The sequence below is a fragment of the Cynocephalus volans genome, chromosome 16, assembly GCF_027409185.1.
Source record: "Cynocephalus volans isolate mCynVol1 chromosome 16, mCynVol1.pri, whole genome shotgun sequence".
In the NCBI taxonomy this organism is placed as follows: Eukaryota; Metazoa; Chordata; class Mammalia; order Dermoptera; family Cynocephalidae; genus Cynocephalus; species Cynocephalus volans.
Genome location: NC_084475.1, coordinates 64328619 through 64345441, shown reverse-complemented (window position 1 = coordinate 64345441; position 16823 = coordinate 64328619). Strand labels below are relative to the sequence as shown.

The 16823-nt window shown below is 37.4% G+C and overlaps 1 protein-coding gene across 1 annotated transcript; it reads left to right on the top strand.

The window, feature by feature from the left end:
• Positions 1-6417: 6417 nt before the first annotated feature.
• On the top strand, positions 6418-11465 carry CDKN2B (cyclin dependent kinase inhibitor 2B). The gene is made up of 2 exons (XM_063080705.1): positions 6418-6874; positions 8588-11465. The coding sequence occupies exons 1-2, from the start codon at positions 6719-6721 to the stop codon at positions 8846-8848; spliced, it is 417 nt and encodes a 138-aa protein (XP_062936775.1). The 5' UTR covers positions 6418-6718; the 3' UTR covers positions 8849-11465.
• Positions 11466-16823: the final 5358 nt, after the last annotated feature.

Below are 16823 nucleotides of genomic sequence, written 5' to 3'. Positions count from 1 at the left end.
GTTTTATGGAAGAGTCCTGGAAAAAAATATGCTTTGTCAGAAATGTATAAATTATTCCTTATAAAAGATCATTAAACATAATTCAGAGATAACACATTTCCTAGGAAAAAAGCAAATTAAGTATGCAATTTATGCAAAATATCGATCTTTACAATAAAATTAAGAAAAGGTAAAATTATCAGTTCCTTGGCCTTATAAGTTTATTTCTCAAGCAATTAAGATCCCAGCAACTATTTCTACTTTGAAAAAATATTTTCATTTAACTCAACCCCCTGACTTCCCTTCTGATATTCCATTTATAATAGTAACAATTGTGAAATGCACTAGGTCCTAACATTAATAAAGAAAGAGAGACACAGACGGAGAGGTCTGGATACACAACTTAATTTCACAAATAATTATTGGCTCCCAGATTATTGTGTTGTTCAACATGTCTAACGTGAACATCAAGTCATTTCAGCCTTAGCTTAAGTTTAGTTACTGATGCAACACCTCTTTGCATGCAAAAGCCTACTAAATTCTCTCCAATTTTAGAAAGTTTCTTTGTTTTAAAAGTTCTGTAAGTTAACAAACTGATATCTCAGCAGAATTAATTAACTTAATAACTTTGATACACTGTTCATAAGGAAATTTCTGGCAAATGAGAACTGTACGTTACCAATGTTATAAGGTACAAAAGCCAATGTTGGCCTAGTTTTTTAAAATCAGGTCTCTTCTGTAATTGAACTATATATGATAACTATATTCAAGAATGAGTTTTAATGATAGAACAAAATTTGATGAAATGAGGAAATAAATTATTGTATGCTTGAATGCAGTATGCCCTGTGTGTACATGTAAAAAGTCCAAACTTGCCTAGCACATAGAGTCTAAATTCAGTTGGGGATGTGTAGAAGGAGTAACCTCAGCCCTAAAGAGGTAAGTAGATGACCCACAGAGCCAGAGAATTTCTGATTTTATAATTAAATAATCCCTTTGATTACATATCCCTCTAGCCATGTGTCATTTAAATCAGTGATTTTTCCAAGGGGGTAACCCTATGAGGCATTTTGGATAGTTTTCAGTAGTGCGGACCCTCCTGTTTCAAAGATGGATCAAAAGACCAACACCATTAAATTTCTAACAACCCTCTGGACATTTGTGTATGTGAAAATATGTGTAATTATTCTGAGTTAAGAAACTAATTATGTTTTACATATAAACATAAAGGCCTAGAAATATAATGATCAGCTGGATACAATAAGCACCACCAACACTCATATTGTGATTTTAAATACCATTTCTCACTAAAAAGAACCAGTGCTCCTTTGAGAAATATTTAGTGCTATGTAGAGGACAGGAAATGTACAAGATAAAACAAATATATTGTCTTACCAGAAGTTAAAGATTCTGTCAAAGACTACTAAGGTCATGTCAAAAGATTCAGGAACCAACTTATGGAGGCTCCCAATGGCCATAGATAGGACTTGAGCATTAATAGGTAGAACTACACTGGATTGAAACACACCAATTATGTTTAAATCTATTAGTTTATAATAATAATTTAAAATCAGTAGTCACCTTTGAAATATGATAAGGATTCAACTCATTATTTTGAAAACGTGTAAATAAATTTGAAAATAAAGTATTTATCCCATCTTTCTTATATCAACCTGAGGGCAATCAAATGGATAATGATTAAACTTTCTCTTAATAGCAATATTTCAGCTAGTAAATGAAGAAAGAAAAATAAAAGTAGAATAACACAATTTAGCCACCCCTAAAAAAGAAAAGACCTAAGAAATAACTATCCATGGCTGCTAGAATCATAGAAAGAGGGACAACCAGATCAGAAGCAATGGCAAAAGTATTTTTGCCAAAACATCAAACCTGAGTCACATCCAGACTCTATATCCAAATAATAAATGACAAGAAATACAAATGACAGAAAAAAATGTTAAATGTCACTGTGAAGAAGCATTCAGCAAATCCAGTCTTTAGAAAACTACAGAATAACCCAATTTCTGCAACAAAAAAAATTGAAAGAATAAAGAAAGGGAAAGGGGAAAACTGTAGTTTAAGAGACACAAGAGACCAGTCTTATCAATTTCAACAAATTTCAGTGTGTTAACCTTATTTTCATCTTTATTCAACTAAATACATTATTATTAACAGTTTTTAAAGAAATAAAAAGTGTTACATGTAAAAATTGGAAGAGGTATGCTATAGTCCTAACCCACAGTACCTCAGAATGTGATTGTTATTCTGTCATAGGGCCTTTAAAGAGGTGATTAAGTTAAAAGGAGGCCCTAAGAGTGTGCCCTAATCCAATCTGACTGGTGTCCTTATAAGAAGAAATATTGACACAGAAGAGACACTAGGGGCATGTGTGTATGAAGGAATGACTATGTGAAGAGGCAGCAGGAGGGCTGCCATCTGCAAGCTAAGAAGAGAGGCCTCAGAAGAAACCAAAAGTGAGGAAATGAATATCCATTGTTTAAGCCATCCAATCTGTGGTGTTTTTTTTTTTATGGCAGCCCTAGCAAACTAATACAGATGCTAAAATGATGAATATGCCCAACATTCAATTAAACTTAAGAAACACATATGGGGATATAGAAGGGGTTATACTGTGTATTCAGGAGTAATAATTCTTTCCATTCTGAAATGGAAAGAATCAAACCTCCTGGTGGGGAGACGGGTCACATAGAATTTGAAAAAGCCCCACAAGTGTTTCTAAACTTCCTTCTCTCCCCACTTAGAAACATTGTCTTAGACCCAACCACACACAAAAGACCACATAGATGAGGACAGCATTATGTCACTACTTCTCATGACCACTCAACTAATTCTATTCACACTATTATAGTGGGGTCATACACAGTTTCACCAACCATAATATAAACATTATCACTAGTGATCTGCATTATTAGAACTGATTCTACTCATTCCCTTTCATTTACGTCCAAAATTCTGTGCCAATTTATCATTTACCTTCCCCTTCTCACTTATAAATTCCCCACCCTATTAAAAGACACGGATGTGACAATTTCAAGTTTCAGCTGCCCACTATGTTCTCATCTGCTTCGTCTCTTAAACGCATTTAAAGCATTAACAACAGTTGTATTTCATTCTAGAGAGAGCTGGATTTCAGAGAGAGGTAAAATGTTTCATTATCTCACTCTATTGTTCAAGACAAATGTGCTATTGTATTGCATGTGAAATGTCATCTTTGAAGTTTATTAAAGGTGTGCTGTGAGGTCAGCCATCTGGAAAACACAGTGTAGTCTGAAAATTAATTATAAGCCAGTATATTGCTTCACCCCCCACCCCCAGTTAATCCTACCATGACAGCTCCTAAAAACACTATATATGTAAATAGCAGAGGCTCTGAAGCCACACAGGTTAGACCCCTACTTCCAACAATGATTAGCTAGTATACAAGTTACTTAACATGTCTGATACTTTTGTCTGTAAAATTGGAATACTAATGCCTGCTGCATTTAAGTTTTATGAGTGTTAAATTAAATGATAATTGTAAAGCACTTGGAACAGAATAGACAATAAGTGCGACTTCTCTCTTCTCTTAAATATAGAAAATACTTCATATTCATTATAGAGAGAATATTAGATAAAATCTAGTAATATTTGGAAGCCGAGCTGAGCAGATTGGCTTTGCAAAGGAGTCCATTGAGCTTCCACGTAGCTACCTTTTTATTCCAAGGGAGGAAAAGCCTTTGGAAGATCGTTTGATGCTTCTTACAGAATTCTCCGTCTAGAGCAGGTTAGGACCACCCAGACGAGAGTCAAGGGAAGCGCTGTCCGTGGTGCTAGTAACCGCAGATGCCCCTGGCAACATTTCCCCGCCCAAAGTTATTTTCCAGTCAACTTTCCTAGCGAAGTTCACATATCTGCCTCGTGAAAGATTCTGTCATTCTGCTCATTGGCTTTTTCCCTATCTTGTCACTCTTTATCTATGCTTCCTTCCAAGAAAAACAATTCTCTTTCATTTTTAGAAAATCAACTTCAAATTGTTTTTATTTTTCAGACACATTGGCCATGCCTACCACTTAAGAAAGTGTCTCAGAAATTGGTTCAGACTATTTTTTCCTAACCTGTTTGATAAGTTTCAGAGAAATCCAAGGCTCAAAGCAAGAACACTGGAAATAGTTCGTTTCTGATGCAACCTTTAAAGACTCTCTTCAGTTAGTACATCCTCTAAGAAACTTTCCCTGCTCCTCCATCCTATGCTAAGTTCCCTGCCTTACTCCCAAAGTACCCTGTAGAAATATCTTTCAGTAGAATTATCATATTAAATTTAAATTGTCTATTCATTAGTTTTGAGTGCCACTACATAAAGTTTTTTAAAAGCTAGGACCCATATCTTATTCAACTGTGGACTCCTAGAATATAGGACATGCTGAATTAAGTTTGGTGAACTAAATTTAATTACTAGATCCATTAGAGAGACTGTACCAACAACACTCCTTAGAAGGCAACCGTCTTTGTTGCCTTTTAAGGAAGGCAATTTAACTGTGCATTAAATTTCAGAGTAGCTAAGCTTTTCTGATAAAGATACTCTGTACTGTGTCCATTTGCCACCACATCCACCAACATCAGTCTGGTGACTCAACTCCTCAGAGTAACTGGCAAAGAACCAATGCAATTCATTTCAAAGGCTCTGGCTTCCCAGTGCCCATCTTTCCTCCTCCTCCTCTTCCTATTCTACCCAATACACTGTGCATGAGAACTGGTTCCCAAGAGTAGACAAAAACCTTATCCATGTTTTTCAGCCAGAACTAGATTTCTATTCCTCTGGCCAAATCCAAGAATGAAGTGTCCATCAACAAATAAAAGGACATGGTTCCCAAATAAATGTGGAAGTTCAAATAAGAGTGAAAGATGGAGGGATTAAGAAACCGGAAACTTAAGAAATGGAGTGGGATGGGAAAGAAAGAGGTGTTATTAATGCTGCCACCTTCCCTTCCCTGTCCAGATGGATATCAGTCCTGTTGAAGCTCAGTCAGCAGATCATCAACCCTAATCACTTCAACGAGCCTCACTGTCCTTAATGGAAAGAGCTTTTCCTCATCCTACAGGTTTTGGGGAAGGGGGAGTCAGAGTTAAGTTATGCTAGAAGAAACATATTGTGGAATCTCTCATTTTTTAATAAGCAAGCAATTGGCCTCCCTTTCAGACCTTGTCTTCCTCAACACTGAACCAAAATGATTTTGTAAATAAGAACTGTTTAGTGTTAGAAGAGGTCCACTGTCATGTAGTGAGGACCAAAGTTTTTAGGGAACAGATACATAACTTGTTCTCTTCCTGTTTTAATGTAGCATCAGCTGTATTTTTTTAAATCTTTAAAGCAATAAATATGTTGATTCAAGCTCACCTAGGAAGATTAGAAAGGAAAAAAAGCACTTGGCCTTTAAATCTTCAGAAGAGAATTTAATGACAGGTTCAGCCTATTTAATGACAGGCCCAGCACCACACCCCTGTTTTATTATGTTTCATTATTGCTGCATAAATTTCTTTTATTACTCATGATAAATAAAAATCAAATACTTGCCAAGGTGGGTTTAAATAGGAAAGAGTGCAAACAAGATATACTGTATAAATATCATGAAACTGGGATCTCATATTATTAAAATATATTTTTTGTGTCTTATGTGTGTCAGGTTGCCGCTCTCAATCTCGAACTAGTTTTTTTGGGGGGGATGTTTTGAAAAATTATTTTCAAATTATTTTGAAAATAATTCAAAGCATGTGCAAAACAGGATTCTTAGGATTTTTCACTATTTTTCTGGTTGACTAATTCAAATAGAAAGACACACCCAAAAGAAAATTGCTAAGGTTGATGCAAGATGTGAAACTTGTGAAGTTCAAGTACTGCCTGGGGATGAATGTAACCTGCATGACAGGTGCAGAGCTGTCACTTTCAGACATCTTAAGAGAGACAGAGTTATGTTCAGCGCCTTTCAGCCACGCGATTATACAGGGATCGTCTAACGTCTCCGGAGTGAAACCGGCTGGCCCAGAGCTGAAAGAAGTCCTCTGCTCCGCCTGCTGGGGATTAGTAGCTGAGTGCAGTGGGTGAACATTTCCAAAAACTCAGCCTCGGCTTTACTGGACAGCCGGCGAGCCGCGCGCCCAGCGTTCCAGGTGGCTCTCTCGCCCGGTCTCTGACGCATGCGTCCCAGTACCTCAGGGGTGGGCTCCCCCCGCCCCTACTCCCGTCGCCTGTGACGTCATCGGCGGCGGGCCAGTGTTCCCTGCATGCTCAGTGGGACGCGCCCGCGCGGGCCAGCCGGACGGGGGCGGAGCCTAAGGGGGTGGGGAGAGCCCGGCCGGGCGGCCCAGCTGAAAACGCAATTCGTTCTCGGTTGGCTCCCAGTCAGCCAGAGTGTGGCCAGGCAGTGAGTTCGTGGTGACGCGCCCGCACTCTGCGACCAGAGCCGCTTTGCGCTCGGCTGCGGCCGTGCGAGGCGCTTTTTGCCAGGAACTAGCCGGGTGCGTCCCCTGGTTCTCAGGAGCCAGGAAAGCTCGGAGCTAACCATGGACCGCTTGGCTATTGAACCGGCCCCCGAGCCGCAGAAGGACGGAGAGGAGACAAGCTGAGCTGAACTCCTGGGGAGGAGGAGTGTGCTGGGGCGGTGTGGGAAAGAAAGGAGGCGTGTCGGAAAGCTCAAGGCCAGTGGTGGATTATCCGGGCCGCTCTGTGTCTGGGGGCTGCGGAATGCGCGTAGAGGACAAGGGCATGCTCTGTGGAGGCGGCAGCGATGCGGGCCTGGCCAACGCCGCGGCGCGGGGGCAAGTGGAGAAGGTGCGGCAGCTCCTGGAAGCCGGCGCAGATCCCAACGGAGTCAACCGCTTCGGGAGGCGCCCGATACAGGTACCTGGGGCCCCAGGACCTCGCCAGCAGGTGGCGCGCGAACGCGGGGCGCGGCCTTTGTGGGTCCGGATTGGGACCAAGACCTGGGCAACAGTCTCTGTGGTTGGAGGTGTGGGGCCCAGGCGTAAGGCAGGTCAAAAACCCTAAAGAAAAAAACTGAAGACTCAGTAAAAACCCTAAAGAAAGGAATTGAAAAACTCTGTACTTCAGTTTGATTTTCTTTTTAATGGTGGAAAAATATCAATATTTGTTCTGCCATCTCATGATTAGAGATACAAGGAATAGATCAATTGGAGAGAAAAGGAAAGGTTATTTGGGGAGGACTGTTTTGTCTGTCCGCTTCCAACGACAAAGACAAGTAAATCACAAATTACACGGTCTTCACTGGATTTAAGGAATTCTACAAAATCATAGTACATGAAAAAAAATTCACCATAAACTTTTAAGCAGCTAAATGAAGTCTTTTGTATTCTTTCCTCATAGATGCTAATTGAATTAAAAAGAATGAGATGGGATTCCTCAACCACAGTACTTAATTCCTTTTATTAACAATAAAACACTAGAAGTATACTGCCTTTACAGTTACATGGTACATTTCAAATTGCATAAACCCACAAGAGAAAAAACAAAACAAAACAAAACAACTCCGTTTGGACATTTAGTGATCAAAAATTGTTTTCACTGTTAACCTAAAATACAAAAGCAAATGCTTGCATAATGTACATGTACACAAATGGCTGCTATAGGATTGGTCCTCCAAAACATTGGGGGTTTTTGTTTTGTTTTGTTTTTTGTCCGTTTTGCATTGTTCTGATATGACTGCTAACATCCAGGCAGTATTTTTACATAGCAAAATATTTACCATTTAACATTATGAAATCATAGCAATTATAAAATCCTGTACAATGTAAATATACTGTTAATTTTACATATTACATTAACTGTATTACACTTTAAATTTTAACATGTATCTATATAATATTAAAATATTTAAAATAGTGAACCATTTATTAAAAACAAATCATTTGTTTTTATCACCTTATAAGATCGTGTGACTTGATTTCCTTTTTTACCCTCTAATCTCCAAATTTGGCTCAAATTATTAGGCTACAATCTATGAACACAGACACGTAAGACAAAAATCAGAAGCTTTCTACTGGGGATTTGCTATGAGAACTAAACAAATTAAACCTTTTCCTAAACTTATTTCTTTATTTTCTCCCCTAAAGCATTACTCCCAACGTCAAAAAAATTTAAGTTGACCACCTAATAAACGTTTTTACACCTAGATTTTGGGGGGGGAAGGGAGAACGGCAGGGAAATAATTTAAGACTTTAAAAGCCATTTAAACTTAACTCCGCTCATAAATCATTCAACAAAATAGATTCCCATGTTCCAACGGAAATCAAGAATTTTTTTCCACAGTGATAATAATCACTTTACCATCAGCGCTTTCTTGTCTCTGCACTTTTCGAGAAAAGTTAAATTAAAATGAAATTTAATTTGAGCTAAGTAAAGAGAATAAACGGGTGGAGGAAGTGAGTGGATTGTGTCAGCAAATGAAGAGAAACCAGACACCTGAAACTCTTAAGTGGCTCTGCGTTGGGTGGATACTTCACAAATAAGTATTTCTTTAAAACGGCTCTACCTGCCCGCCCCGGCCGGCATCTCGCTGCCCTCGCCCTCGTCCTGACCACTCGCTTTCTCCCGCAGGTCATGATGATGGGCAGCGCCCAAGTGGCCGAGCTGCTGCTCCTCCACGGCGCCGAGCCCAACTGCGCGGACCCTGCCACCCTCACCCGACCGGTGCACGACGCCGCCCGGGAGGGCTTCTTGGAAACGCTGGTGGCGCTGCACCGGGCCGGGGCGCGGCTGGACGTGCGCGACGCCTGGGGCCGCCTGCCCGTGGACCTGGCTGAGGAGCGGGGCCACCGTGACGTCGCCCGGTACCTGCGCGCGGTCGCGGGGGACTGACGGCGGGTTCAATTAGCCGCCCACTATGACTCTTTTTTCTCCCCCAGTTCCCCATCCCCACCTAGTTCAATGAAGGCTGCAAACGTGGAGCGGCGGAAAGCTTGCAAGCCTTCCCGGGTGCTCAACTTCCCGGAGGAAGGAGGAGCCAACTGGGAAATAACTCCCTGTACCTCTTTAAATCTAGATCCGGCCGTTGCCACTCACCGTGAAGACATACGCAGAGAAATGGGACAAATGGATTTCCAGAGACATTTAGGAGTCTGTGCTCTAGATGTCGTTTATATTTCAGGGTTTTCAGACGGAAAGTGCATGTGAAGTCCTTGAACGATCCCGGGCCTGTGAATCTTCGTACAGATGACACTGGGGGTGGAGAGGGAAGTGTTAGTGATTGGCATTTGGGTGAGAGGCAACAGGTAAATTCGTCCCTATGACCGCGGAGGAGCGGGTGAATCTCCACTGTGGGCGTTAGGCCCAGGAGGCTAAAAGGAAGAAAACCTGAAGACTAAGGACCAGAGGACGATGACGGGTCGAAGTGGGCTTCAGTAGGTGCCCAAGCTTTAGGCGTTGTGCAGTGCCCAGCAAGTAACGACAAAACGATACTCTCTTCCAACTTCTAGAGCCCGGCTTCACCGGAGAGCAGATGGGGAAGAGAGGGCGTTGGGAGTGACAGCAGATATGCCCCCGTATCCTAAAATCCCTGGATTACGATGACGCAGAGTAGCTCTTGAATAGGTGCTGACTCTTATTCCATTTGAGGAGAGATTCCCTGGGCATTCCGGATGAGGCTGGAGTCAGAGCACGGGATGAAGCAGTGGACTGTAGTGAGAGCAACTTTAGCAGTTAACTAAGGATTTGCTTCATCTATATATGCTAGAATACAGAAATGCCCCTGTGAAGTACCTCTTGAAAAGATTTCGTGATATTTTGTACTTTTTAGCTGTTCTTCAGTAACAGTCTTGATTAATGGGGAGACTAAAATAAAGTAACTCGTGGCCCTCAGTAAGGTGAGGAAGAACTACAGCTCTTAAATGAAGCTATGACACTGTGGCAAACTCGGTACCAACGCCTAGATTGCATTCATCCTTAACCTATTTATTTCTTTGTTAAATTTTTCTAATTGTTTCCTTTATAAAGTGTCTCGGGGGGGTCAAACTATAAAAGTATTCCAAATGTCTTTTAGATGATTTATCTAAGCAAATTATCCAGCAAATTATCTTGGGATATTTCCCAAAAGGTTGCTGAAGAAAGTAGATTGAGTATAAAACAGTTGAAGATATATGATGATGCTTCGTGGGATGTCTTAATATCTGCTGAACAAACTAAAGGTACAATGCTTTGGGGTCTAATTTCTAGTGTTGCTTCTTCATTATAGCATTGGAACTACTGGTAACTCACTGCTTTAACAAAGAATAAACAGTAGAGACTGAACTCCAGGATATGGGTAATTTTGGTTTAAAATCGTATGTTCATGGATTTACCAGTAATTCCTGAGAAATGTTAAAAGTCCAAAGGGGTTTACTTCTTTCACCTTTTGTAATAATTGTTGATAAGAAATACCAACAATTTATAAAAGCTGCTCACATATATCATAGACCACTAAACATAAGATTTATACATGTATTATGCTTCTAAGTGTCCAGTCCATGATATACATATATTTAAAAAAGAGGGGACAGAAAAAAAATAAGTTGAGAGTAGAGACTTACACGAAGGGGTACTTTTGAGCTACATACACAGATCTTTACTTCTTTATCAATTCCTTATTCCCCAGATAAATATATTACTGAGTAAGGTTAGTCGAGAATCAGAGCATATCTTATTAGGGAAAAGATATAAATGTTTATTGAAACATAATTTGTACCAGGAATGTTTTAAAATACATTTGTTCATTTAACACTTAAAACATATTTGAGAGATAGGTATTGTTTCCCAGATGAGAACAATGAAGCAGAGAAATATCAACTAACTTGCCAAAGTCATCATTCCATGGATATGCAAAGTAAGTTCCAGCTGTCTCCTAAGCTTATGGTTTTGTTTTGTTTTTTTCCACTGTACCATCCTGTCCTCCAAAATCATTAATGGTACATATTAAGACAACAATTTTTTTCCAAAAGCAGAAATCCACAATGATCTCATAAATTCCTAGGGTGGCTTTTCTTTCTATAACACCTAGTAAATATAAGCAGACTTTTTATATCTATTTTAAAATGTCAACAATATGGAGAATAGCCCCCCAAAAAAACACCTAAAAACCCCAAAACTTTTGAAACGAAGATAATGGAACCCCCATTTTTAAATTAAGCCACAAGAATGGAAAGTACAAATGTAGTTATCAGTTAAGCACTCAATTATTATTGGCTACAAGAATAATATTTCTAAGTTTATATTGTTTTACAATTACTAAGAAACGTTTCTCATAAAAGAAGTCAATTGAGCATTTCAAATTTCCCACTTGACGAACAAAATCCCTTAACCTGTCCTCTGTTTCTTAAAGTACAAGATGTTTAAATCTGCTAGTTGCATGAGACTTAGTCATGAAAAATGATAATCTTTTGAAATATATATGAAATGTATTACTTCATTTGTAATTTAAAGAAATTGTAGAATATTTCCTAATGACAACCTGATATTAAGGAAAACTAAAATTGTGTTTGTGGATCCCACAGTGTTTTATTACATTGTTTTTTCATTTGATCAGTTGTCATTGTTTGAATAAAGCAAAACCAAAACATTACTAAAAATAAATTACCACCTGGTTTTGATGAAATAGTAACTTAGTAATGCCATGTACAAGTTAATTTAGTTTTCTTTCTTTTTTATTTTATATTTTATTTTATTTTATTTTATTTTATCAATATAGAATGTAGTTGATTTTCATGTCCCTTTACTGAATCCTCCCTCCCCCCAATTCAGTTTTCAGAGCCACCTGTTTAGCTGGTGTGTTTTATCAGTAGCACAAGGAGATACATACTATTAAATTTGTTAAGGTAATATATTCATGAGTCCTGCTGCTGGTTCCATTCTGTGTCTCAGTCCAAAATATAACCAAGGTGTGTACAAATCCTACTACCTGACCTTCATTCCAAAGAAGATTTGGAAGTTAAATAAATTTAGAAACTCAATAATTTATTCATTTGGCATCATTTTTATCTTTCCTTCTTCAGCTACGCAGGTGGATGAAAAAACAAGGGTGACCTACTATGAAAGCAAAATCCATTTAAAGATTTTTGTGCTCTAATGCTCAAAATTAATAATTTCAGAGATTCAAAAGGAGATCTAGAGATTCATAAAACCACAAACACCTTTGGGAAAGTGTGTACTTAGGAATGTTTTTATGATAGTTTCTTTCCATATTATAGCAAACACAACATAGTGTCCAGGACTAAGTAATTTATCTTATGAAGCTAGGTAATTGACCTCCAGCAAATATATACAACTAATTTCGCTTTCACTTACATTGAGTTCTATATTGCCCTTCTTTTATCTGAAATGTTAAAAACAAACTGTGTGCATTAATATGTAATAGCCAATAGGGATTTTTTTTTTTTTTACCACCTCTATAAGTACCCCTCAAATATTTCAAAAAGTGAAAGATATGCTCATTTTCTTTTTATGCTTTACTGGAGGCTGATTATTTTTATGATAGGGCATCATTTTTACAATGTCCAATACATTGCCACTCTACCAAAAGCAGAGCAAGTAGAATTAATGATCTGCAAAACTTACAGAAATAATCTGAAGAAGCACTCTTGTGGACTGCCTTCTGAGGCAAATGCAAAAGCCAGTGTCTTCTAAAGCACTGTGAGATCTGCTCTCAGGTTTATGTCAGCAGCTAATTATAACCAAATTCTGACATGCTTACTAGATTTTTATTATTAATAGGAACTAACTGTTTAGTTATTTGGTGAAAACTTGGATAATTTTTAGATTGTTGTAATTTCAGTGTTCAATTACTAAGCAATAGAAGATATATAGGGAGATAATCACATTTTAAAAAAATAAGGAAACTTTAATTTTAGAAATTACTTGAAGGAGCAACAACAGTTGAACCTCAATATTTTCAATATGTGCTCCTGTTCTATTTATAACCCCAGGAAAGAAGGTAAAAATGGAAGAAAGAGAAACAAAGACTTGATTGGAAGATTAAACATCTAGATTACCATATTGATTCTTCAGCTAATTAAATGACTTCTAAGTCATATAACATTAATTGTCCTCAATTTTCCTCACCTATAAAAGTGGGCATTGGACTAGATTATTCCCAGGTTTCTTGCCATCACTAAAATTCTATACCTCTATGAATTTGTTGCATACATGACTGTGGTGGCATCTTATGTTTTATTCATAATTTTGCCATAGTACGAGCCAAGGAAAAATACGTAGAAGAATGGAGAGGAAAAGAGAAGAGAAACATATTAAAATTTTGGAGCCCTGGGGGGGGAATATTCTTTGTAAGCACCATCTCCACCAGTTCACTGAAAAATTTCAGACAAATCTGAGAAAACTAGGACAGAAAAGGTGCCTGTGCAAAATATTTGGTTTAGTTTTTAAGGTCTTTCTTACTTCATCTTCTGATTATTCTTATTGCTTTTTGCATATTCTCAAGCCACTCAGGACCGCTAGAATAATTAAGTAAAGTAAGCTAAGCAAGTAACTGCAATAAATTTATAAAACGTTGCTGAGGTAGGTGTTTACAAACCAATACAAATGCTCTGGAGAATAAAAAAAATAAAAAGTGGTTTTTATGTGAGCATATAGCAAGGATTTCTGATGTAACTGGGGTTGGTGTAGGAGTCAGGACTAAGAAAAAAATTCAGGGTTATTGGAAGGAACAGGAAGTTTAAAGGCAAGAGAAGGTAAAATATGTAGAAGAAATTATAAGAAGCTGAGGAACATTCTGTGAATATCTGTCATGAATTTTACAGACCTGTTCCAGACCTGTTTATGGAGGGTCTTGTACTACTGTCTGGTTTGCTTCTATTGGATTCCTTGAAATTTTAGGTCCTTAAATCTTGCCTGGATGACAGTTGGAACTAGCTGGTTAGGGAAGAGGTCTGTATCACCTATATACCTGCCACCATTTCATGAGGGCAGAGAATGAGATTACAAGAAAGTAACAAAAACAAGGAGGAACAGCATGTGGTGTTTTGTGGAAGATGGGTCAACAGTTCAACAGAATTAATCAAACCAACATAAATTGTGTCTGATAGGATTTGTGAAATATTTTCAGGCCTAAAATAATGGAAATGTGTTAATTCCCCTTATTACTATCTTGCTTTTCTATAAAACTTTTCTCAATTGCAACTATCCAAATAAGATTACTCCTTTCTTGCCTCTTAAAGCCCATACTCAGAAGATTTTAATATCACTCCTTGCATAAGGGGAAAAAAAAGACTTCAGTTTACAGAAGTTTGGTAGCTTTCACATATGAATCCTATCAATTACATAATAAAGAAAATTTTGCTCTATCAGTGCTGGTAATGAACTAATATGCACCTGCATGAGTTAAATAGTAAGCACAGTAATGTAAATCAGTGTGTGTATCAAAAATGAGCACCAACTCTGATTAGTATACTAATTTGAGGTTTGAACTAAATATAAACCAAAAAGTTTGGTGCAAAAAGGACTACGAACAATGTATTAAGATGACAAGCTGGCTACCTCACAGCTATCCACGTTACACTAGAAGTTTACAAAGGACCCCAAACACCTATTATCACTCAGAAGCCTGGGCTTTAGATTTCTAGTAGATATTGTCAGTGCTAGCCAGAAAATATTTTACAACAGAGTTCAAGTCAAAACTTTAAGACCAATTTCAATAATTAAATCATGACTCATTTCTCCTTTATATTGGGTTTCCTGTCCAAATGCATAATCTTGTATTTACATATCCTCTCATTATCATAATTTTATCTGTTCACAAATCCATCTGAGTCTTCATGAAAATTCCAATTTCTTCTGCACCAGATACTAGGTACTAACCTATGGATAACAGAGCAGGAGTCAGGACCAGGAATGAGTGTCTGGTATGTAGGAAGCTTTCTATGTAGCCCCAAACCAAATATATAATGATTATCCATTGTCCTTCAGGTTTTTCTCTTCTCTTTGTATAAATAAAATAATTGCATTTTGTTTTCTTTATCTAAGCTGAGAATAATACCATTGTGTGTTATTACATTTTTTATAGTATGTTTACAAGAGGTAATACATAAACATAAAACAGTAAGCAATTCTGTTCATAAACCTGCAAACAGGTCAGCAGATTACTGTCAACACATGGAGTTTTCTTTTGAAGAGTGACTGTTGTAAAGATTTATATGGAATGGCTCCTCTTTTTATCAATGAGTTGTGAGTCCCTAAGCTCTACCACTTTTCCTAGGGCAAAGAAATGCCCTTCATCATCCTCTGTATCCCCTGCCAACATGCCACCTAGCGTTATAAGTTATAACCTTACCTGAAAAATATTTAATCATCCTCTCCTACTCTTTAATCTCTAGATTGACTTTGATATTTACAATTATTGCAATAAGCCTATTCCAGGATTTCAAAGTGGCTTCTGATCTGCTTAAATCCCACTGTAACAAGAAAAATTTAATGCCACCCCTATCTAGGGAAAATTAAATAACACTTCATTCTACAAAGACTAATAAGTATTTGCCCCCAAATAATAATTAAACCTATGCAATGATGGCATTGGCCCCAGTAGTCATTTGACGGCAACAAGTTTAAAAACACTTCAATTTGTGGGAATTGGTTCTCATCCCTGGCTCTCTGTCAGATTCACCCATAGATGTTTTGAAATTCAGATTTGCTGATCATCTCCAGGTCTACAGAATTAGAATCTCTAAGTTTAAACCCCCAAATTTTTGTGGCTGTTACTTTAATAATTTTCACTCATAATAAACTTTCAAACAGTTCAGAAAGCAAAAAGTATTAAGTACAAATTACCCAGCTATTAAAATTTTTTAAATTATCTTTCCGGAAATATAGGTACATACAAGGGTACTTCAAAAAGTTCATGGAAAGATTCATATTATCTTTCAATTCTATTTTCCATGAACTTTTTGAAGTGCCCCCATGTAAGTGTAAATATCCCTTCCACAGCACATACATTTAGAAAACACAAATGAGGTCCTACTATTCTGTCACTTGTTTTCTTTGCAATAGATCTTTAACAACTTTCATTATTAGTACATACAGATGCACTTGATTTTTTTTTATGACTGCGTAGTTGTGTATTTCATGGATGAATCCTAATTTTTAAAAAACTAGTCTCGTATTACAAACATGCAAATCATTTCCTTTTCTCTTTCTTACATTTCTTTGCTACAACACACTATCAAGAAGCTTTTTTGCATACTTATATAAGCTATCTGTAGCAATTTATAGGAGTAAAATTGCTGCAGCTAAAGGTACATCTTTATGTGTGTGTAAAATCTTTCCAGTTATATGTGTATGTATATATGTGTATGTATATCTTTCCTTACAGATATATGTATGTGTGTATGTACATATACAAGTATATTTTATATATTTTTTCATACTTGTATGAGTTTGAGTGGAATTGCTGAGTAAAAGATATATACATATCTTTATACATATATACATATATATTTTTCCATACTTACATATATACACTACACATATATACATATATATTTTTCCATACTTACATATATACACTACACATATATACTGTGTATTATAAATATAGTATGTGTGTATATGTGCCATGCATTATTTGTATCTTTGCATATTTATATGGATTATGAGTGGAACAGCTAAGTCAAATGGTACATATATGGTTATAAAATTTTGATAGATACTGTAAAGTTACCTCCCAAAACAATCACACCAAGTTATAACTGTGTAAGAGCGATTGTTTTCTGACAGCTTTGCCAACATTTCACTCCTTTTTCTTTTTGCCGCACTTGTAGTTATTATGTCACTTTCTATTTACATTTCTTTACTAATA